This window comes from Melanotaenia boesemani, chromosome 9 (assembly GCF_017639745.1).
Source record: "Melanotaenia boesemani isolate fMelBoe1 chromosome 9, fMelBoe1.pri, whole genome shotgun sequence".
NCBI lineage: Eukaryota > Metazoa > Chordata > Actinopteri > Atheriniformes > Melanotaeniidae > Melanotaenia > Melanotaenia boesemani.
The window spans coordinates 1130449-1155705 of record NC_055690.1 but is presented as its reverse complement, the minus strand read 5'-3'; the positions used below and the strand labels follow the sequence as shown (position 1 = coordinate 1155705).

General features: G+C 41.0%; 1 protein-coding gene across 1 annotated transcript; it reads left to right on the top strand.

Moving 5' to 3' along the window:
- Positions 1 to 450: 450 nt before the first annotated feature.
- On the top strand, positions 451 to 25257 carry LOC121646584 (A disintegrin and metalloproteinase with thrombospondin motifs 15-like). The gene is made up of 8 exons (XM_041995664.1): positions 451 to 1558; positions 6143 to 6275; positions 8165 to 8332; positions 17022 to 17305; positions 17387 to 17564; positions 20456 to 20631; positions 21685 to 21860; positions 22230 to 25257. The coding sequence occupies exons 1-8, from the start codon at positions 602 to 604 to the stop codon at positions 23005 to 23007; spliced, it is 2850 nt and encodes a 949-aa protein (XP_041851598.1). The 5' UTR covers positions 451 to 601; the 3' UTR covers positions 23008 to 25257.

Genomic DNA, 25257 nt, shown 5'->3' with positions numbered 1-25257 from the left:
GAGGACAAGAAACTAGACGCAGCAGTGGCCCGTCAGAGGACGCTGGCCGGCAGCAGGTGTCGCCCTGTGGTCGCTTTTAACTTAATGTTTGTAAAATCTTTGCGCACGTGCCCTCAACTTTGAGGACCTGGCAATGTTTTCTTTATTATAAAACTTCATTTATTGTTATTATGTTTTGCCATTTTTTTCTAACGGAAAAAGAAAACGATAAAGGGAGGCTGGAATTTACGGGTTTTTGGCTGTTTTTTACTTCATAAAGTTCCGGATGTTTTGCTGGAGATCTCTAAATTATGAGTCGTTGAAATGAGAGGGAGGGATGGGGGGGGGGCCGATGCTCCAGCATGTCGCACATGCTGTGCGGCAGGGAGAATATTTGGAGAGTTAGATCAGCAACATGAGCGGTGATCTCTCTCCTGCGCGTGTGTCCAGGTTTCATCGGACAGCGGTCGTCGGTGTTTGTGCGCGACTTTAAAGCTCAGCAGCTCAAAGAAGTTGAAGTCGAAAGTGGAAACGGTGCAAGATGGGAAAGGAAGAAAGCGCGGGCGCGTGTTATTTCTAAGGACGCGCGGTGCGCATTGTACTCTGCTGAACAGGAGCAGAAATGGCAGCACTTGTTGGTTCTTTGGTCATTTTCACACAACTTTTGCTTCATTTCAAGCTAACGTGCTGCATGGAGATAGATTTCTGCACACCTGTCCGCGTTGATCATCAAAAGCATGAAAACCATCTGCTCCGGCGCGTGGAACAGATGATTGAAAAACACGTCGTTTTCAGAATAAGTGCATTCAAACAGGAATTTTACCTCAACCTCGCGCCGGACTCCAGCTTCTTTGCACCTGGCAGCTTGTCGCCTGAGGGCGAACCAACGGCATCCAGCGGCTCTGCTGACCTCAGTAAATGCTTCTACTCCGGGGATGTCAACGCAGACCCGAACTCATTCGTGGCGCTTAGCCTGTGCAAAGGTCTGCAGGGAGGGTTTTCCTACAGCGGCAAGGACTACTTCCTCAGTCGCACCGGGACTGGAGACGATCCAACTGCGCATGGAAGTGTGAACTTTTTGGACAAAACACACATGATCCGCCGCCGCTCAAGCGCGAAGCATCCAGGAGGCAGCTTCACCAGCAGGTGCGGAGTCACACCCGACACCAACTTCACTGTTTCCCTGGAAAAATACAAATACCTGGAGATTGATGACTTAACCGAATCCGTCTGGAAATCACTGGGGAGGTCCAAAAGGTTCGCCTCCATCCCCAGGTTTGTGGAGGTGTTGGTGGTGGCAGATGAATCTATGGCCACATTTCACGGAGAGGACCTGAAGCATTACCTCCTGACCCTGATGTCTGTCGCAGCCAGGCTTTACAAGCACCCCAGCATCATCAACTCTATAAACATAGTGGTGGTGGGCTTCATGGTGATAAATGAAGCTGACAAGGGACCAAAGGTCTCCAGCAATGCTGCCTTGACTCTGCGCAACTTCTGCTCCTGGCAGAAGAAGTTAAATAAACACAGTGACAAGCACCCTGAATACTGGGACACGGCTATTCTGTTCACCAAGCAGGTAGGTGAGGAGCAGGGATGCAGCACAGAGCAAACTGAAGCTGGGTTTGGTGTCTGTTTATGTTTCTTCCTCCCTTTAAGGAAGATCTTCATCTCTTTGTTGTTTTGTGGTGTGACTGTTACTCATTTGTTTTCTGTTGTCATGTTTTTGTTGTTGCTTTTCATCTCCTACTCTGTTAAATATCTCTGTGCTCTGATTGGCCTCCTATACATTTGGCCCCTGCAGGTATGTTTGTACTCAGGATGCAGTAATTCATCTCGCTCTGCTTGTCTTCTTACTTCTGTCACTTACATTAAAACACCAAGTGAACCTTCTCTCCTTAAAAGAGCATACATGCTTTCTGCTTGTTAGGAAAACAAAGTGGGTCACTACCTCTGGATCTTACACTTGGAAACAATCAGTCAGTTTGAAAAGTCTCCGCCTGGAATATAAATGACTCCTCACTCGCTCAACCTGATGTAAGGTCGCTGTCTCACACACAGTGGAGGGATCACAGCTGGTCTCAGCTGTCAGATCCTCCCATGTGGCCACCAGAGATATAAACTCTGGCCAGTAAATCTTAACTTCTCTTTGGGTTTCTATTTCATATTTTTCATTATTATGTTCTATTAGGTTTAGTTTAGGTCTGGCTAACCGTCTGATACACAGCCTCTTAGCAACATACAAAAACACCAACTAATCATCCCAGAGAAAAGAAGGATCTTTTATTTGGCTGATACGCAGGAACGTGCAGGACTGCTGTCCCGTCCTCGCAGGGTGAAATGAGTGCAGCTGGAAAACTCCTCGAACATGTTCGGAAGAGCGAGTGGAGCAGATTACACATGGCTGGCAGAGTGAGCTCCGGCCATGGCTGGGCCTCGCCGGTCTAACAGGTTCAACATCCGCTCAGGCTCAAGTGTGGCTGGAATGGTAGAAAAACAGAGAAAGGGCGGAAGGATGAAACAAAGTTCCTCACTGGAAATGTTAAAACCTCTCCAGTAAAACGAGATAACAGTAACATTACCTGATACCTGCTACCTACCTAGTATCTGCAGGTACCTGATAGTATCTGATGGTATCTGATAGTATCTGCTAGTACCTGATACCTGATAGTATCTGATAGTACCTGATACCTGATAGTATCTGATAGTATCTGATAGCACCTGATAGTAGCTGATAGTACCTAATAGTATCTGTTAGTGTCTGATAGTATCTGATAGTACCTGATAGTACCTGATACCTGCTAGTATCTGATAGTATCTGATAGTACCTGATACCTGATAGTATCTGATAGTATCTTATAGTATCAGATAGTACCTAATAGTATCTGTTAGTGTCTGATAGTACCTGATAGTATCTGATAGTATCTGATAGTACCTGCTAGTATCTGCTAGTACCTGATAGTACGTGATAGTACCTAATAGTATCTGTTAGTGTTTGATAGTATCTGATAGTACCTGATAGTATCTGATAGTATCTGATAGTACCTGATAGTATCTGATAGTACCTGTTAGTATCTGATAGTACCTGATACCTGATAGTATCTGATAGGATCTGATAGTACCTAATAGTACCTGATACGTGATAGTATCTGATAATACCTGATACCTGATAGTATCTGATAGTACCTGAAAGTATTTGATAGTACCTGATATCTGATAGTATCTGTTAGTATCTGATAGGACCTGATACCTGAAAGTATCTGATAGTATCTGATAGTATTTGATAGTATCTGTTAGTATCTGATCGTATCTGATATTACCTGATAGTATCTATTAGTATCTGATAGTACCTGATAGTATCTGATAGTATCTGATGGCATCTAACAGTACCTGATAGTATCTGATAGCATCTCTTAGTACCTGATACCTGATAGTATCTGGTAGTACCTGATAGTATCTGATAGTAACTGATAGTATCTGATAGTACCTGATAGTATCTGATAGTATCTCTTAGTACCTGATAGTATCTGATACATGATAGTTTCTGATAGTATCTGTAAGTACCTGATATTATCTGATAGTACCTGATAGTATTTGATAGGATCTGATAGTACCTGATAGTACCTGATACGTGATAGTATCTGATAATACCTGATACCTGATCGTATCTGATAGTACCTGAAAGTATCTGATAGTACCTGATACCTGATAGTATCTGTTAGTATCTGATAGCACCTGATAGTTTCTGTTATTATCTGATGGTATCTAATAGTACCTGATAGTATCTGATAGTACCTGATAGTATCTGATACCTGATAGTATCTGTTAGTATCTGATAGTACCTGATACGTGATAGTACCTGATAGTTTCTGATGGTATCTGATCGTACCTGATACCTGATAGTATCTGTTGGTATCTGATAGTATCTGATTCCATATGATAGTTCCTGATAGTTTCTGATAGTACCTGATACCAAATAGTATCTGATAGTACCTGATAGTATCTGATAGTATCCGATGGTATCTAATAGTTTCTGATAGTATCTGATAGTATTTGATGGAATCTGTTAGTATCTGATGGTATCTAATAGTACCTGATAATATCTGATAGTATCTGATGGTATCTAATAGTACCTGATAGTATGTGATAGTATCTGATGGTAATTGATAGTACCTGATAGTATCTGTTGGTACCTGATAGTATCTGATAGTAACTTATACCTGATACTATCTGTTAGTGTCTGATAGTACCTGATAGTATCTGACAGTATCTTATAGTACCTGATACCTAAAAGTATCTGTTTGTACCTAATAGTACCTTATAGTATCTGATAGTGTCTGATAGTACCTGATAGTATCTGATGGTATCTAATAGTACCTGATAGTATCTGATAGTATCTTATAGTACCTGATACCTAAAAGTATCTGTTTGTATCTGATAGTACCTGATAGTATCTGATAGTGTCTGATGGTATCTAATAGTATCTGATAGTATCTGATAGTATCTGATAGTAACTGATACCTGATAGTATCTGTTAGTGTCTGATAGTACCTGATAGTATCTGATGGTATCTAATAGTACCTGATAGTATCTGATAATATCTCATAGTACGTGATAGTACCTGATAGTATCTGATAGTTACTGATGGTATCTGATAGTATCTGATAGTACCTGATAGTATGTGATATTATCTGATCGTACCTGATAGTATCTGATAGTTCCTGATAGTATCTGATAGTACCTGATAATATCTGTTAGTATCTGATAGTATCTGATAATATCTGATAGTATCTGATAGTACCTGATAGTATCTGATAGTAGCTGTTAGTAGTTGATAGCACCTGATAGTATCTGATAGTATCTGATATTACCTTATAGTACCTGATTCTACCTAATAGTATCTGTCCCTCTTCACTCCTCCTCTTCCTCGTCACAATTTAATAATATTCTATGTTCTGATTGGCTCTTAGATGTCTAAGGACGTTTTCTGTTGCTAAAGAAACACCTGTCATCCCACACACATCATACATCGTTGCTGTTCATGACGCTACGGACTGAGTGATTGGCACACTGCTGCACCGCTACGCCGGGCCATTTCACCTACAACTCTGCCAGGCGGAAGAAAAAGTAGTTCCTGTCAACTATAGTTACTTCCCACTGTAGTCCAGTTCGTGATAGACTTTAGTTTTATCCCAAATCAATAAAACACTGATGTTGTGATGTGAAAATAGATTTTAGAACATAAAAAGCTGGTATCAGTAGTAAGTACTTTTTAGTGTTGATCCACACATCATTACAGCACACCATTCCGCCAAATGGTTCAAATACAGCTAAATTCATTTTAAGTAAAATCCGCTTGGTTCCAGTTCATTCAGTTCAATCCACTTCATTTCAGTTCAGTCAAATTCAACATAAAACCTTTTCACACTGTTCAGAAGACCCACTAACGTCTGTTAACGCCTGGCTTTTGAGTGTAATTAGAAAGTGTTTGTCATTCAGTCATGGGTCAAATAGTTGCAGGTTTCCATCGAATCCGGCTCCCAGACTGATGGAACACTAATACCTTTGTGCACACTGTAATCTTCACCGAGGCGGTGCTCGCCTTTACAGAAACACACATTTATCCAGCGTAACGTCTCATATGGAGGCTGTGAAACTGACAGCATCAGCTCATGAAGAGGTGATACCGATGGATTTTACTGTCTGCAAGGCAGCTGGCATTGCAGTCTCTATGCCGCTGTGTGGAGTGCACATTCACAGTTCCATTTAAAACTTAAAGAATTATTAAACTAGCTTAATTATGTCTGAGTGACAATCTTGATAGAAGTCTTGGTCCAATGCCGGATGTGCAGTTTAAATGTGTTGTGTGTTAGCATTTTGTCTGCATCTTAGTGGAACTCAAACAGACGTTCTTTAAACTGAGGCGATATCTGTCACAGTCAGCATTCTCTGCTTCGTTGTATCTTAGAGAGCGAGCAATCCAATCCCCCTCCCGTGTGCTTCCAGTTAGCGCCTTTTATGGTCTGTTCATTTTGTAGCTCACTACCCGGGCAGAAAAAGCACGCTTGGATCATGGCTGAAGTCCAATCCCATCTTTGAAGCTTGCATGTAGAATAAAGAGTTTGGATCTTCACAAGTACCATGTTTGTCATTGTGCCACCAGGATCTTTGCGGGGCCACAACCTGTGATACTCTGGGGATGGCCGACGTTGGGACCATGTGTGACCCGAAGAGAAGCTGTTCTGTTATTGAGGACGATGGATTACCCTCGGCTTTCACAACTGCCCACGAGCTTGGTAAGGTAGCTGTTTCTGACACGGACTGAACACGCGTGTAACAAAAGCTCTGGGTGAGAAAGGAGTGATGTAGATGGGTTTGAAAGACATGCACAGTCAGCACGGACACGGATGTGGCTTGATGGCTGTCCAACATGATTAGTGTGACTGTTGAACAGCATTTATCTGGTGTTAACTGTGAGTCAGTCTCTGATTACTGATGAAGGACAGAATCAAAACAAACCCACAGAGCAAAGATGAGATCTGTTCACCATTGTCACCATTCTAGCTCCAACATGCAGTCCTATCAGCGGAAACTGACAGGTCAAAGGACTCTTTGATGACTCTAAAAACTTTCATATGACTGAATGCCTGCTTCTGATTGAGGAAAAATGCTCCAAACAGCCAGCACAAACTTTCCATCCCTGGGCTGCCAGCGTTATGCAAGCCACTACATAAACTTAACTGTGTTACACGTCACAACTCATCATGAGATGTGTAAAGACAAACAGCTGGACACGTCTTACAAGAGCATGTCAAGCTAGCAAATATGCTCTGTTATCTAATTGCAGGATTTATTAGTGTAATAATGGAAGCAGATGCTGTCTGAATAAAGAACTTATCTGTTTACAGATTGGACAGGGTTCGGGTCAGGGGTGGGGAGATGTTCTCTGTCCTGCCTCCCGTCATCAGTGGGCGTAGCCCGATGATGACGGTGAGCTCAATCGGTCTTTGTCAGGTGAGGTAACACTCGGGATAGCCACAGACAGCCATGTGCGTGTTGGCTTGTTAGGTCACGTGTCTGACAAAGACCGATGCACGGGGAGCGGCTCACGCAGAGACACTGTAAACCAGCCTGGACGAGGTGTGGCACTTCGAAGCCAGGGCCCTCTGATGCCATGTGTGGATGTGCTGTGTTCAGCGTGGTTCGGGAGGTTCCAATCCAGAGCCTAGGCCTTCTATGTGCTGTTGTTGCGTTATGGGGTGCGCGCAGTGTGTTTTGTGTTGTGTGGTGTTAAAATGCTTTTATGGGTTCCCAAGATGAAGTAAATTCTTGTGGCTACTGGTCAGTTCCTTTTCGATGACGCTAAACTGTCTTTTTCTATATTTATGATTGTGATTTACCGGGCAACGTGTAAAGCACGTTTCCTGTGCAAGACCATTAAAAATGCTTCACCTGTAGCATTAAAAGAGCTACAGTTGGTGCAAAGAGCATATAAAAAGTAGTAAAAGGCATCTTCAAATAACAAGATTTCAAATAAAATTCTACATTCCGGTGGTGGGGTGTAAGTGTGTCGAAAAGTCTAAACAATTTTGTATTAAACCATTTTCTGCCACTTATCTGACATTCTGTCAGGGACAGCAGTCTGAGCAGAGATCCCCAGATGACCCCCTTTCTCCAGCCACCGTGTCCAGCTCTGTCCTCCAGAGTGGACACCGGGGCTGTGTAAGGCACTGAGGTACTAATACTCATCGAGCTGCTTCCTGCTGGACGTCACCTCTGATGGAGCTAGTAGGACCACATCCTCTGTAAAAAGCTAAGATGAATGAATGTGGATGAATGTTGGTGGTGGTCGTAGGGCAGCTGCGCCTAATTCCTTATAATTATCTAAGTTATTCTCCTGTCAGGTGAGCTTTAGCAGCATGCTGGTCCCATCATGCTGTATCTCTGTGCTATTGTGTTCTTGTCTTTTATGACATTACTGAGTTGAGTCTGTCTTGCTGTGTGTGTGTGTGTGTGTGTGTGTGTGTGTGTGTGTGTGTGTGTGTGTGTGTGTGTGTGTGTGTGTGTTGTGGAACAAGGTAAAAAGTTCCCACAGCATCATTGTATCCCCCCCGTCACTCTTTCTAATTATGCTAAATGGCCAAAGACATGACCCTGCTGCATCTCTCCCCACCTGCCCCCACAGGCCACGTCTTCAACATGCCCCATGACAATGTCAAGGCATGTGAGGAGGTGTTTGGGAAACTAAAGGACAACCACATGATGTCTCCCACGCTGATCCAGATAGACCGGAGCCGACCTTGGTCTGTGTGCAGCGCAGCCATCATTACTGAGTTCCTGGACAGAGGTCATGGTTAGTAAACACTTCCTGTATTTGCTTCTGAACTCAGATGAATGAACTCACCCTCAAAACTAAGACCCTTGCTCTTTTTGTTGCATGTATGTTATTACCAGGACAGAAAGAGAAATTCTGTTTTCACTTCTTTGTTTTTGAATTTTGGGTCAGATATTTTGGCTGTCAGATATCAGAATGAACCAGGATCACTTGACTCAGACGTCTGCACGTTTTAACGTCTATATTTGGTTGTGTCTGAATGTTTTTTCCCCTTTTGTTATGGACTCCAAATATAACTGTTCATACAATTTTAGACAGATTTACAGCCATAAATCTCCATCTCATAAACTAATATGAACATAGAAAACATGCCCAATGTTGAAATTGAGACATTTTACATTCCATGAAAAACATACGAGCTAAACTTTGATTTGATGGCAGCGTCCAGTCTCAGAAACGTTGTTCCAGGTCCATGTTTCCAGCTGTGGAGCCTCACCTCTTCTTTTAAACAAGCAGAACTGAGCAATGTTCAGTTCCAGTCTGACTGATTGGAGCTGCTCAACAATCCAGAGTCTTCTGGTTTCATGATGCATGATGCGGCACCCAGACTCTCCAGCCATGCTGGTGGAATACATGCAGTGTATGGAATAGCTTAGTTTTGCTGAAATATGCAAGGTATTCCCTGAAAAAGACACCTTACCATCATAGATGCAGGTTTTGAACTGAGATCTGATAAGCTGGGTGTTCCTCGTACAAAACAGACAAAGAATTCCAAAACAATATTCTGAACTGAATATGTTAAATGAGTTCTGGTCCAGAGAAGACAGTGCTGGTTCTGGATCCTGTTCACATCTGGCTTCTTCTCTGCATGATGGAGCTTTAACCTGCATTTATGTTGCACATTGAACTGTGTTCACAGATGTTTCTGGAAGAGATGTCTCCGGATTCTTTACATCATATTATTTACTGTTGATGACGGAATAATTCTTTATTCAGAAACTGTTACTGGTTGTAGATGCACTTAATTTTTACAGACTGTTAAACCTCTGTCCAGTTTGACTTCTGAGAGACTCTCTTCTATTCAGAGAACATAGTAGGATGTTGTAACATACTTTGACATGTTCCAACAAACAGCTGATAGCATGTCAGCAACCCTTCAGCTGACATTCCTAAAGAAGGCTGCAGTGACAGCCAAAACACGTCCAGGTGGGTCACAGCATCCTATCATTTTGTCAGAATAGAAGAAAAAACCCTCATATCATTAAGATAAGAAGACAAAATGAAAATCTTAGAGCTGAGAGACTCTGTCTCTCGAAGGTGCTCCTTTTTTGTACCCAATCACATTAATGATTTGTTGGCAGTTAACTGTTAACATGTTCCTCCAGCTGTTTCTTTCTTTCTTTCTTTATTTTTATTTATTAAGCAGGGAAAGATTAAAACAATTGGGCCTGACTCAGTTTAAGAACTGTTTTTCAGCAGGTTCCTGCTCTGCAGAACATACAAACCAAACACACATCACAAATTCCAAGACAAGACAGTACAATCATACAAACACAAACCAAGAGAAGCAGCTTTAGGGGAGGCTATGGAGCCACCTCAGTGGTCTCAGCTGTACCTGTCCATTAGATAGCGAGCAAATATTCTTTTAAATAGTCTTTGTGATGTTATAGTCCTGATGTGCTGTGGGATCTCATTCCAGGCTTTAGTGAGCACATAAAAGAAAGCTCTCTGGATAACTGTCTCCTAGATGAGTAAAAGTACATGCATTCTGTTTTCTTAACATTAAGTGTTAAATGACTATCTTGCAGCCAGTCATGCAAATGCTGCATATCTGTGTTAAGTTTGTGATTACTTGTATCAGTGTTTAGGCCAGACAGAAAAATAACAGTATCATCAGCATATAACAGAGAATTGGAAAAACTAAGCACATGAGGAAGATTATTAATGTCCAAAAGGAACAGTAAAGGACCTAAAATGCTGCCCTGTGGAACACCCATAGAACACCCTAGTGGCTGTGATGTTACTGAGCCAATTTTTACAGTCTGAGATCTGCCACTTAAATATGATGTAAACATGTTTATTGTAGAGGAGGACAAATGAAAAGATAGAAGTTTTTTTAACAAAATTTGATGATTAACTGTATCGAAAGCTTCTCGAAAATCTATGTATATAACTCCGGTAACATGACCTTTGTTTAGAGACGCACGTATCTGCTCTGTAAAAAGAAGCAAAGCCATGTTGGCAGTCATTAAGCAGGTTATTATTTTCAAGGTAATTGATTAATTGATTATATAATGTTTTTTCAAGTAACTTAGACACAGTTGGGAGAATTGCAATTGGACGGTAGTTGGAAACATTTGTGGGATCATCAGACTTAAAAATGGGGGTGATCTGGGCTGTTTTCCACATGGCAGGAAATACTGATTGCCTAATACACAAGTTAACTAAATGATGAAAAGTGGTATAAGAGTACTGGCATGAGTTTTCAGAAAAGTCATGTTTAAGTTATTTACATCACAGTCATGGGAAACATTTAAAGAACACAAAATATTATTTAAATCATTTTGTGAGATTTCAGAAAAAGAGAATTGTTGAGATGCAGCTGATACTGATAGGAGAAAAAGAGGAGCAGTAAATTTGGAGGACAATTCTTGTACGGATGCAATGAAATACTCATTAAAAGTACTGGCAATTTTATCATGATCAGTGAGAAGAGTACCATTAATGGTTATTTGTAAACTGTTGGTATTTTTAATTTTGTTTTCACCAGTTATAGACTTAATTGTTTGCCATAAGGTTCTTGGGTTGGAGACTATTAGATTAATTTGATTTTCAAAATAGAGCTGATGAAAATAACCTTAGCCTCAGGTGTTTATAGTGATCTGTAGGCTTTAAGAGAGGAGGCCTTCTTTTTTAAAAGCTTCAAAATTTCAGAAGTTACCCAAGGTACTTTATTTTGCTTAATGTGCATTTTACAGGTAGTAGTAAATTTTTGACGTAATGTGTCCACTCTTCTGTAAAAATTTGACAGGACATGATCAGGATTTTGCAAAGACATGTCATTACTCCAATCAGCATCAGCAAATTCAGCATTAAACTGAGACAATTTTGAGTTTGGTATTTTTTTTGTGTAGTTATTTTTATGACATCTTGGCTGTTTAAGACATTTCCTGATGACATATATGAGTGAATGATCTGAGACTGCTGTGTTTATTACTCCAGATATAAAAAAAAGAATTTCGTGTTTTACCAAATCTGGTGGGATCCTTGATTAATTGGTGAAGACCAAATTTTATGGCAGTAGCTTTCAAAATTTTAGTTGAATTATCAATCCAATTCAAGTTAATGTCACCAAGAATAACAAGCTCCTTAGATGTAACAGATTTAATTATGTCAGAAAGCTGAATTAGATATGCAGTTGGACTGACATTTGGAGGCTTGTATGTGACCATAATAGTAACTGAAAATTGATTTGTAATGTGAACAACTAATTGAAGTGTCTCTGAATCAGTCGAAAGTTTACCTATAGAATGTGCATATTTTTGATTTACATAGAGAGCAACACCCCCTCCAATTTTATCAGCCTGGTCTCTACAATATAATGAATAGTTTTCAATTGCAAGAAAGGAATCTGGTATAACAAGGGTAAGCCATGATTCAGATATTGCCATAACATGAGCCTTAAGTTTGGGCAAGCATGATTTTAAATTCAGCCAGTTTGGGAACAAGGCTTTTCATGTTTAGGTGACAAATTTTAAAACCTCTAATTCTACCAAGCTGGCATTGCGTAACTGGAATTTTCCTTAAACATGATGGTCTTTTTTGTGCTTTAACAGGTTTAGAATTAGAAATAGATCCTAGAATAACAGGAGGAGATTTAACTAGAAAATTTCAAAGAAATTTTGATGGGTGCCAATGCGCCCGTCGCCCCGCCGCCCCCTGGCGTGCCGGCTGTGCGGCCACTGCGAGGGAGCCAGCCGGCGCGAGGGAGACGGCGCGAGAAGGAGGCAAACACGCTTGCGAATGTAATGCCATTAAATATCCTGTACGGCCACTAGGTGGCGCCGCAGTCGCCTCGCGTGCACGAGCGTGCTCGGAGCGGGTGTCAGATGAAAACTGCCAAACATCAGCGTGATCGGAAAATCTGCAGAAATCAGGCGGCCACTAGGTGGCGCTGCAGTCACTTTACTTGTACAAACATGTTCAGATAGGGACTTTCAGTAAAACTGGAAAGTTTCAAGTTCTTTGGTCAACCCAGTCCAGAGTTAGAGTCACTTCATGTTTCCGGGGGGGGGGGGCATCTAGATGTGTCCAGGATGAAAAGTGACAGAGAAAAAAAAAAGTTTAATCTCTGCATGATTGCAAAATCTGCAGATTGACAGGTATAAAAGGGCTAAACAGTGGCTCTTTGCAATGACATCAGCTACTTCCATGGCAACCATGCCCCCACCCTTTCCCCCAAAGCAGCAGACAGTAGGGATGGGAAGATTAACCGATATGAATCGATACGCGGTCGTGCGCGTGCACGATGCGAGTGCATCGGTAGAGCAGCAGAGGATGAATGAAACTTTTGAAGCAAATCTAGATGCATCGGTTTTTGCGAGATGCATCGGTTTTTCTGAGATACGGCTTATTCTTTTAATACAGAATGTGTTTATTTATTAACAAGTGTTGTCAACCTGTTTTTTTAGCGCATAATTTAAACGACCTACATAAAGTAGGCCTAAGCAACGGACTTGCGGATGTTTACACTACAACTCATGGGGGCTGTGCGGATGAAGCCAGTGATGCGCCCACAGGTAGTTGTCAGGAAGCGCGAATTAGCAAAACAAACATGTCGGACGCCAAGATCATTTATCCTCCACTTAGTTTCAAGTCCAAAGTTTGGGAACACTATAGATTTTACAAGAAAGAAGGACGACTTGACAAGACAGCTGCAATTTGTAAAATGTGCCGCGCATCTGTAAAATACACGGGCAGTACGACTAATCTGATATCTCACTTGAAGCGGCGCCACGGTGTTGTTGTAGAAGCGTCTGCCAGTGTCCCTGCATCCCCTTCCTCCAGCTCGGATCCCCCTGTAGCTACGAGCTCCAGAAGCGGTGAGAAAAGTATTGCACTCATACATTGTTTTTCTTGGAAATACTTAAATATGTGCCATGTGTTTTAAAATGGCCTAAGTAGTATGTGCCATGTGTTTTAAAATGGCCTAAGTATGTGCCATGTGTTTTAAAATGGCCTAAGTAGTATGTGCCATGTGTTTTAAAATGGCCTAAGTATGTGCCATGTGTTTTAAAATGGCCTTATTGTAAACCAACACTCAAGCTCTGAGAGAAAAAACAGTTTGTAAAAATGTCTTGGCTTTACTTGGTTAATAAAAAATCAAACTAATTCATTGGCACTGCATCCTCTTTCACATTACTACATGAAATTGATCTATTTAAATAGTATTGAATTTTTGCATCATATCGAGATATGGGTGTAAATCGTATCATACCGCATCGCAAAATGCCACACATGTATCGTTAATATATCGCATCGGATACTTAGATGCGTATTGGATCGGCATTATACCTTAGATGCCCAACCCTAGCAGACAGGCAGGCTCAGGTTACACATACACACACAGAGCACTGTGAAATCACTGTGTGCAAGCCTCAGAACGTCTTGCTGCTGAAAGCAAACCGTAATACATATGAAAATAATTCTTTCACCGTTATGTGCAGGAGGCTTTGAGGAACACGAGGATATAAGTCTTGTAACTGTACTGCAAACAGAACTTAAATGGCAGCAGTTTTAAAACATGGTTGCATCTCAGCAGAGTCAATGGTGATTCTTAGTGGGGAGAGAAAAGTTTGTGTCTTTCCAAGCTCTGTAGCTCCAAATCTGTACGTCCTAGCCCAAAATGAGCTCCTGATAAATTGAAGCCAACAAAAAAACCTATGTTTTGATGTAAAAATTGTGTCTGTAGAGCAAAAACTCTGGCCGTGAGAGAACTTTGTTTAAGCATGTCTTTTTGAAGCAAAAGCTAGAGTGAGGCAGAGGGAGAGGATTTTGGCAGTTTTTGTTAAAACTTCAACAGAGATTGTGAACAAACTGTAAAAGATATGAAAATGCCCTTCGGACCAGTGATAGGTTTATCTTTCGTGACCCGTTTAAACTTTGAATGGTGTTTCTAGGTGAGGATATGGCTGAGCTGTAGGCTTCCAAAGTGACCTATGTTTTTCGGGCTGCTCAGAGCCAAATTCCATTCATTCCTATGGGAAAACAGGTCTCCAAAAAACCGCGGTTTATTGCGATTTACTCGAGAACCGCCAGACTTTTGTACGAGAAAAGTCATACCACACATGTCCCGATCGAGACGCACAGATTGAGTGAAATCTGTAGGAGGAGATAGCCGCCAAAGTTTTGAGCGGAAAAAAAAAGGCAATAGCAATATGTTGCCAATGCCTTACAGCATTGGCACCCATAATTAGCGCCAGAGGTATAGCAGGTAGGCCTGCTGGCTGGTTAATGAACTGCATTTGAGATAGGTCCATGTGTGGGACACCTGCATGACCCAGGCCCAGAGTATTGTTAAAAACATGAGTATAAAATCCCAGAAAAAATAGGAAAGTAGACATAAAGGCATTTTGCCAGGACCAGGGTTAAGTTCAATGTTTCCAATGAATAAAGTAAGAGTCTCAATGAGGACTGTCGGTGCTTAATCACAGCAGCGTCTCTCGTGCCTATAGGTTTAAACTTAAAGTCATTTACCCACCGGTGGAAGATGACAGCATGAGCCGAAATGACCGTCCGTTCAAACTGGGGAGCGATGTTAAGACAAGAAGAAAAACTCGTATAATCCTCCGTCCGCGTGCACGGACAGACTTTTCCATTCCTTGTTTCCTGCGAATCCCAGCTTGTTTCAGACCCGATAGTTAGCGTAGCATAGCAACATTTCTGTCATTCAGCACTCGACGTCTTTGCTTTCTGATATTTTAAATAATAAATTGGTTAATAGAGAAAGTGCATGTGCCGTCACGGCCACTGTTTCCATCAACACTTTCAGGTTTCTCAGTAAACTGTGGTAAAAACATGCTTAAAACACAGCAAAAAGAAACGTCCCAACCGTGATAAGCTCATAAGCTGCAGAAAGACAACTTATTCATACGTTAGAGCCGACAATCTGCTGAAGAATGAAGGAAGTTCAGGTTTAGACCTTTCCACCTGTTTCAGCCTCAGACGTCTGTGTTTACCTGGTGTTTGGTGGAAGCTCCTACACCGCTCATCCACTTATAAACTACTGATCATTAAATGTTCATGCAGACATTTAACAACCAGATGGATTAAAACCGCTAGTCGACGAACTGCCGGCTTCATCATCATACTCATCAGTAATGTTAATTAAACCTTTATTGTTCTGATATTTTGATGCATAAATGTACACACATAAATGTTCATCTGTGTGAATTCTTCTCTGATGAGCGAATCTATTCTGGGTGTTATAAAAGAGAACGGCAGATGTCTAAATTTACAGGCTTAATTCATTTAATACATCTTGCAAAAGAAGATGTAAAAATATAAAAAACAGTAAAGAAAATATGAGAAAGTAATTTTATTTATTACAAGAACAATAAAATATAGAAAACTTTACCAAATTTGTCAGAAGATCTTCTCTGAAACATTTGACCAGAGTAAACAGGAACAGAGTACCAACGGCACCAGACTGGGACTAACCAGAGAACAAACCTCCCAGCCTGGTGGAGGAAAGTTCTCATCTGTACATGATCCATCCAGACGTAAAACCCTGCAGCAGGAAGCCTGTCTACCTGGATTCTCAGGCGTACCACCTCATCTTTTCTCTCATCATCCCTTCATCCAGCTGACAGCTTGGAAATGCAGCCATCTTTACTTCTGCTACATGAACTGTCCTTCATATCCAGCCCACGCTCATCAGCTGGAGACGTTCCTGCACACGTCCACAGACATCTGGGACATGTCCTCTGGTCTCTGGGACGTTAATCCCAGCCGAGGACACAACTCGAGTTCAAATCAACTTTTTTTATAAAGCGCTTTTCATGTGGTTATGTACAATAGAATAAAACAAGCCACAACAAGTATAACAGAGCAATTTTAAACAAATATTGATGCTGTGGGGAAACAATATTTTGGTTCTCCATCCCATGTCCACAGCGGGTGGCACCACAGGAACCACCCAGATCGGGGTCTATGGCTCGGATCCCCACCCCAGCCATAGGGCTGCAGTGCAGGACCCGGCCCATCCAGTTGTTAAAATATAGCTGTAAATAAACATTCTGAGCATTAAAGGGGTGTCTGTGCATGGCGAGGAGACATCCAGGGGCTGTTGTCCAGGCAAGTTCGGCCTCTGAATGCAATGACAACTGTCAAGTGTAAATACTTTCAGAGCTATCCGTCCATCCATTTTCTATACCAGCTTATTTCACTGCAGGGTCACGAGGGCCGGAGCCTTTCTCAGCAAGTAGCAGGCATGAGGCAGGTACAGGTGCCTGGACAGGTGCCTGGACAGGTGGCCTGTCCATTGCATTTTCAGAGCTATAAAAATCTAAATTGCTGTAACTTTAAATTTTGTTTTTTGAACAGTTTAGATGTTGATCAGCAGTAATATGCAACAGAAAACCTCAGTCATGTTAACTTCCTCTGCAGAAGCCTGATTGTTTGAAGCTCCATTGGTTTGTCTCTGCAGGAGACTGTCTCTTGGACCAGCCTCAAACGCAACTGTCTCTCCATGACAGCCTACCCGGCTCCAGCTACAGCCTGCCCCGTCAGTGTGAGCTCGCTTTCGGGCCTGGCTCCAAGCCCTGCCCGTACATGCAGCCCTGCTCAAAGCTGTGGTGCACCGGGAAGGCCCGTGGACAGCTGGTCTGTCAAACCCGTCACTTCCCCTGGGCAGACGGCACGAGCTGTGCCAATGGAAAGGTCTGCTACAGAGGTTCCTGTGTAGAGAAGAACACCACGGTGCACATCAAGGTGAGAGAGTTTTAGAAAGACCACTTGGTCATTCTTACCAAAGAGTCATGAAACATTGTGCTTTTTTTTCTTTTGCCACAGGTGGACGGACGGTGGGGGAAGTGGGGTGCATTTGGAGACTGTTCCCGAAGTTGTGGTGGGGGCGTTCAGCTGTCCATGAGAGAGTGCAACAACCCCGTCCCTGAAAATGGAGGGAAATACTGCTATGGCCTTCGCATCAAATACCGCTCTTGTAACCTCAGCCCTTGTCCTGAAACAGGTGTGCTGCTGCCTCCTCTGTTGTCACCACATTTATAATTTTGTTTATTCAAGATTCAGATTGAAGATCTTTCTGAGGAGTCTCTCGGCTAGCACAAATAAATAAGAAAACAAAAATAACAGGCACACATAAATAAGTAAAAAAATAAAGAAATAAAATATATAAAAGATACAAGAACACGTCTATATTTGCAGAAAATGAGATAATTCCCAGCAAACTGTCATGTTTACAGGCTGGATAAAGTTCATCCTGGTGCAAGGATGGAGGTCTGTGTGTGTGTGCGTCTGAGAATGTGTGAATCTTCAGTGTGTGTGTGTGTGTGTGTGTGTGTGGAGGGGTAGGTGTATGTGTGTGAGTACTGTAGGGGGTGTAAGTGTTGAACTACAGGGGGCTGCTGCTTCCACAGCTCTGGGGAAGAACTGTCACTTCCCTGAAACACAGGATGCTCTCTATAGTAGATTACAATCATTCGGGCACTTCTGGCTGTAGTGAACACTGGCGACATGACGCCACTACTCGCGGTCGCATTTTGTCATGTATTCATCTCTGGTTTCTCCCTGGTTTGCTTGCCTGAGACTCCCTGAAATGAGGATTGACAGGATTTCCATCCTGCTGGTTGCTGTCTGGACTTTCTTTTCATCCTACCTTCAGTGGCCTGAATCCAGTCTCCTCCAGTATTCAGCTGAGGAGCTCCTGCGTCTCTGCCTGCCGGTCACGCCACCCACAGGGCTTCGCCTCCACCGAGACATCACTCGACCACCCTCACGGAGATACATCCACAGCGGATCTTGCTGCACCTTCAACTGGGACAGCTCTAAGAACATAAAATCCTTCTGGTTGTCTTCCCATCGCCCTTCGCTCAACACTGACCAGGCTGTCAACCACACTGTCCTCGCCAGCCTCGCCAGGTCGGCTAACACTCCCGCCAGTTCCGATTCCACCTCGCTCAACTTCAGCCTGTCAAACACCCAGTCCCTGACAAGCAAAGGTCATCTTCCAGGATCCTTTCACCTCGTTACCATGGGGACCAGGGCATTTTTGCTGCTCTGCTCCCAAACTCTGGAACTCCCTTCCTCCCGACCTCCGTAATGCTGACTTCCTTCCCTCCTCTATTTAAATTCCTTCTGAAAGCCCACCTGTTCAAACTCGCCTACAACCTTTAACCCTTTTTCAACTCATTTGTTTGTTTGCTGTATTTTTGTGCTGTTTAATTCCACTTCTTTGTTTTATTGCACTTATACTGCTTTCTTTTACTTTGATTTGTTGATTTTTTCTGAAGTTATCTTAGGTTTCCTTTAAATAAACATGTATTATTATTATTATTGTTATTATTATTATTATTATTATTATTATTATTATTGTTGTTATTATTATTATTATTATTGTTATTATTATTATTATTATTATTATTATTATTATTATTATTGTTGTTGTTGTTATTATTATTATTATTATTGTTATTATTATTATTATTATTATTATTATTATTATTATTATTGTTATTATTATTATTATTATTATTATTATTATTATTATTATTATTATTGTTATTATTATTATTATTATTATTATTATTGTTATTATTATTGTTATTATTATTATTATTATTATTATTGTTATTATTATTATTATTATTATTATTGTTATTATTGTTATTATTATTATTATTATTATTATTATTATTATTATTATTATTATTATTGTTATTATTATTATTGTTATTATTATTATTATTATTATTATTATTATTATTATTATTGTTATTATTATTATTGTTATTATTATTATTATTATTGTTATTATTATTATTATTATTATTATTATTGTTATAATTATTATTATTATTATTATTATAATTGTTATTATTATTATTATTATTATTATTGTTATTATTATTATTATTATTATTATTGTTATTGTTATTATTATTATTATTGTTATTATTATTATTATTATTATTATTGTTATTATTATTATTATTATTATTATTATTGTTATTATTATTATTATTATTATTGTTATTATTATTATTATTATTATTATTGTTATCATTATTATTGTTATTATTATTATTATTATTGTTATTATTATTATTATTATTATTATTATTATTACACCCTACAGATAAAGCAACTCTATCTGGTCTGGGTTCTCGTATATGTGTGACCCCTAGTGGAATCCTTCAGTAACACGCGTTGTACACACACTAAGAAAAGTCCATAATAACGTGGCCAATGTACCGTAAACATTTGAAGGACTTTTTCGGTATTTTTTTTTATCTTGTATTTATTTATTTATTTATTTAGTGGACTGCATCTTGGAAAGAACTGCTTTTCAAACCTGAACTTATCTGGAGTCATGTGAGGTTATGTCTGTTGGGATGTCTGTTTTGTGGACAGAACAGGATGTGACACCTACCTCTAATCCATGTGTTTCACCATTAAATGGTAGATGTCAGTTATACGTTTGTGCCTGGACTGCCAAACCCAGAGAAGAAGAGTCTGTGTTTTACTGGTCTGAAAACCAACAATTATGAAGCAGAACAGAACAGCAGTGCTAACCTACTGAGAAAGCTAGAATCCCTAGCGACACACGTTAGCGACAGCAATTCACTGCTGTAGTAAAGTAGTGAAGAAATTGCCTGAAAAGTCTGACTCAGGGTCAGAAGTTAGATGTAGAATTACAGTTTACATTGAGAAAAGAATGACATTATAACAAAGTGCACAGTGTAAAGTACCTGTTTGGAAAGTTTACAGCTGACAAGTGGTCTGATCTGTAAATAACGACTTCATCTCTTCAAGCTGTTTGTCTTCCTCTGTCTGATCTCCTTGACCTGATTTCTGCCTCACTCTAGTTGTAAACTGCATTTCAACTTGTTTTTACCTCTCCAGGTAAGAGTTTCCGTGAAGAGCAGTGTGAAGCCTTCAATGGTTTGAACCTGAACACCAACAGGCTGGGCTCCACGGTGGTGTGGGTTCCCAAATATTCAGGCATCTCCCCCAAGGATAAATGCAAGCTCATCTGCCGGGCCAATGGGACTGGATACTTCTATGTTCTTGCTCCAAAAGTATGAATCCAATTTACTATATTCACTTGACCGTCAGCAACCACGCAGATAGCGGATCTGCTGTAATTAACTATCTTTCACCACAGAAAATATTCAGTTTAAGATAATGAATTATATCCATTAGACAGTCCTTTTAATAAGCTATAAGTGACAACGTGACTTCATTTACTTTTCCACCAAAACATAATTAGCCTGCCATCTGGAGGCTGCTTTCACTGATCATTTGTTAGCTGTAGTGCAAATGACGTTATGGTGCATCAAGCAGTGCCTTCAGCTTTCATTATGCTGCTGTGGATAAAAAACAAATCGTGGTTCAATCTAGAAAGCTGAGAAGTGTGTGTGTGGCTTTCTAGTAATACAGTGGTTCCTCGTTAATCACGGAAGTTACGTTCTAAAAATAACCCACAATAGTCGAAATCCATGAAGTAGTCAGCTTTATTTTTAACAATTATAATGTTTAAAGGCTGTAAAACCCCTCACTACACACTTTATACACTTTTCTCGGACAGCCCTGCACATTTTCACACTTTTCTCTCTTGTTTAAACCTCTCAAAGTTCAGACCTTCATATAAAAATAAGTCTAAAAAAAAAAAAAAGCATGGAAAATTGTACTAAAAAATCCTCAAAACTGCGTGGTCGTGGAAGGTGAAGCACGTTACAGTGAGGACCATGTATTCTGATCCAAGCGGGTCAACTAAGGCAGTGTGAACTTCCTGCATTAGATGGCTCATGAGTCTAAATCTGTATAGGTGAAAGAATGGATCAGCTCCCTTTTCACAAACAAAACATCTATCATCATCATCTGTAAGGCTGTTGCGTTGGGGGAGTATATGCAGCTTAGGTGGAGAAACTTGCAGGATAATATCACCTTACAGCTGCAGCTTGTCAGCAGCGATTTATGGAATCACAAAGGAAGCAAGCGTCTGGTTTACAGTAAAAGACTCTACAGGGATTTGTTTATTTAAGGTAGAAGAATGAAATCAGTAAAAACTTGTGGGCTAGATATGCATGTGATGGTGATGCAACATTCATCTGTGTGGCCTGAATCTGCAGGTTGTGGATGGGACGCCTTGTTCCCCCGACACCTCCGCGGTGTGTGTTCAGGGAATATGCATCAAGGCCGGCTGCGATGGGAAGCTGGCTTCTAAGAAGAAGTTTGACAAGTGTGGTATGTGTGGTGGAGACAACCAGGGCTGCAAGAAAGTCTCAGGAATGTTCACAAAGCCAGCGTAAGTAGTCCAAGTAAACAAGTCTTCATGTGGTTGCAGTTACATCAGCCATAGTTCCTGGCTAAAGACTTGAGATCCTGTAAGGTGGATTGTTTGTCAGTCTAAGTCTAATCAAGCTAAACTCAGACTGGAAGCAGGACAGGTGGAAGCAGCTGATCAAAAAGGTTTTTGCACATTTTGTTACTTTTGCACGCAGAAAGAAAAAACATAAAGATGTGGTCACATGATCAGCTGCTTTATAAATTATTAGCTCACAATTTGACAGGACAATTTTTGGTATGGATCTGAAGGAAAAGAGAAAATCTGTGTGACTCTCTTCTGTAAATTTGCATGATTTTGATATTTAACCAATCTGTTGCTTGCCTTCAGCCACGGCTACAACTTTGTGGTGACACTGCCAGTTGGAGCCTCCAACGTTGACATCCGTCAACGGGGCTACCGAGGAATGGTCAGTGATGAAAACTACCTTGCTGTGAAGAATCGCCACGGAAAGTACCTGCTGAACGGCAACTACGTGGTGTCAGCTGTGGAGCGTGACCTGCTGGTTAAAGGCAGTCTGCTGCGCTACAGCGGCACTTCCACGTCTGTGGAGATACTTCAGGCCACCAGACCCCTGCAGGAGCCCCTGACTGTGGAGGTGCTCTCTGTGGGGAAAATGACTCCTCCAAGGGTGCGCTACTCCTTCTACACATCAAAGGAGAGCAAACAAGAGAAGACTCTTCGGAAAGAGGAAAAAAGCCATAAAACACTAAACAGCGTCCTGTCTGATAGCAACAAAATAGAAACTAAGACGGAGGTGATGGGTAAGAGGCCCATTAGTCACTGGGTAACAGGAGTATGGAGCTCATGCCCAGTGACTTGTGGGAATGGTCTGCAGAGGAGGCTGGTGCAGTGCCAGAGCGTAGAGGGCCGTCCTGCAGCAGACTGTGACCTCGCCAACAGGCCTGTGGCGGTTAGAGCTTGTGGGGATCCATGTCCCGTATGGAATGTTGGAACCTGGTCTCAGTGCTCCAAGTCATGTGGACGGGGCTTTAAAAGGCGGCCAGTGCACTGCATGACGGACAATGGTCTCCATTTGCCCAGAGATCACTGCGCTGGAAGGAGGAAGCCTCAAGAATTGGACCTTTGCAACCTGGCACCATGTTAGACCAGAACAAACTCAGGAGGAACCTAGCTCAAATTGGCTGGGTCTGAAGGACCCCTACTACACCACGGTCTTAAAGACTTGGTTTACTCAAGAGGAAAGATTTATCAGACTATTTGAAGCTTGACTTGTGGTTAGTCTACCTCTTACAGATCTTAGGACATACCTGTGCAGATACAAGAGCCTTTTTAAGAAATGGGACACGTAACATCACTACTTTGTCAAAGATGATTCAGAATAAGTTCCATGCGTCTTTATTCAGACATGAAGCAGACAAGACCAGACTGTCCAGGAGGTTATAATGAGACCTCCACAGTTTCATTACTCTGTCTTTTATCTTGTCCTTGTGGCCTGGTTCTGTGCATTTAAATGCAGTGTAAATGAAACGAGGTACGTGTCTGAAACAGGAGTAACAGAACCACATGTGCATAACTTGTAAGTGAAATTGCATAGGGTCAGATAGATATGGAAGAAAACAGAAGTTTGTGAGGTTAAACCTCAAAAGTCATCTGTGATTTTCCTCATTTTACTGAGGAACTGATGAAAATGTGAAACACAGTACTGTATCTATCACATTCAAGGCCAAATTGGTCCATACAGTCTCTGAATTTTTATTCTCTTTAACTTACCTTGTCTCTGCAACTGTTGGTCGATGTAGAAAAAACTTGCACTCGGTGGCGAAATCAGTCATATGAGCTTTATAGTCATCAAAATGAAAATGTGGAAAATGTGTGGACTCAGTACAATTATATTGACTTCAAAGAATTCCTGAATTTAATACCAAAAGATAAAAAAGTAAAAGACGTATTTCGTTCCAGTAATGTATTGTGCATGGAGAAACTCAGAGTTCAGCAAACACGGTGATGCCCAAAGGCTTGGGTTTCTTTGTTTAGAGAACTGAAGTCAATCAGGAATCCGTCCAAAAAACAGTTGATGCTGACCCAGAAGTGGACCTGGGTCTCCTTCCTCCTAGGATGGTTCTTGTGGTCAAAACATGGCCTAACCCAACTTCTTAGACCCCTGCCTGAGAATTTAAATCTAGAGATATTCATAACACAGCATCAGGAGGATGGAAGACTTGAGCAAGACTGCGTCATCAAAAAGCAGCATGAGGTACCCAAGTAAGGAAATAATTGTTTTTAGATACAAAGCTTTTTGGTTGTGAATCTTGTTGGAAAGACTTTATTTCCTTTCATGTGTGACATCTGTGAGAAAAATCCACGTGTGGGATGAGCAGCGAGCCAAGTAAGGTTGTATCCATGAAAAACTGTTCCGATCTGCTTCAGGCTTCCGTCATCAAATCCAGTTAATGACACCAAACAAGCGTTAAGAGCAACTGTTTGACCTTGGCAGAGGAGATTTAGCAAGTTTTAACCAACAAACTAAACTCTGCTGCTAATCCCACAAATGCTTTTTTCTTACAAATGTCTCAGCATTTAAAAATAAACAAAACAGACTTTGTCCAGCAATAGATTCATTGTTACAATAAAGAAATGATCCACCAAACTCATTATCTGACTTTCTGTAGTTTATAATACTACAAGGAGATACTACGGAAACTGGATATTACAGTCAAGGAGCCTAAAACAATACTCAGAAAACTGACCAACCATCCAACTCTGTAAGAAATGAAATCATTAACAACACTTTCAAATTAATCTTTAAAGACACTCCTAATCATTGCAATGAAACTGAAAGTGGTGTGAGAAGTGAAACCAGTGGCTCTGGGCCTGGTGACTGCTGGCTTGTATCCTCCCTCATGCTCCTCCTGTGATTGCTTTTACTTTATTCCAGCACATCGTGGAAGCTGCTCAGTAGTTAGCAGCTTAATCACCTCATGCCCATAAGAAGACGTTGGACATACATATCTGTTTTTTTTTTCTTGTTTTATTTAGTTTGATTTGATCTTTGTTGTTTATGTCAAATGTCTTTGTGGTTTAATGGTTCTCTGGTCTTCTCCCTGCAGTATGTAATATGTTTACATACCCGGATAAACTAAGAGCTCACTACTAACAAGTACTGTAGTCCCATTAAATGGCCGTCTTAAGTGTTGAACCTTATCTGGCTGAACTGTGTGCAAATTATAGACTGTATATAAAAGATGGGCAGAGCCTCTGTGACATCACTTATAAGTTTCTGAAGAGCAAAAGTGAAGCTCATTGGGTGGCTCCCGCCGTTGCCATCTTGGCAGCATCATGCGTGTCGTCATTCCCAGAAAATCCAAAAATGGGCAAAGAGGTGGAGCTGAGAAGC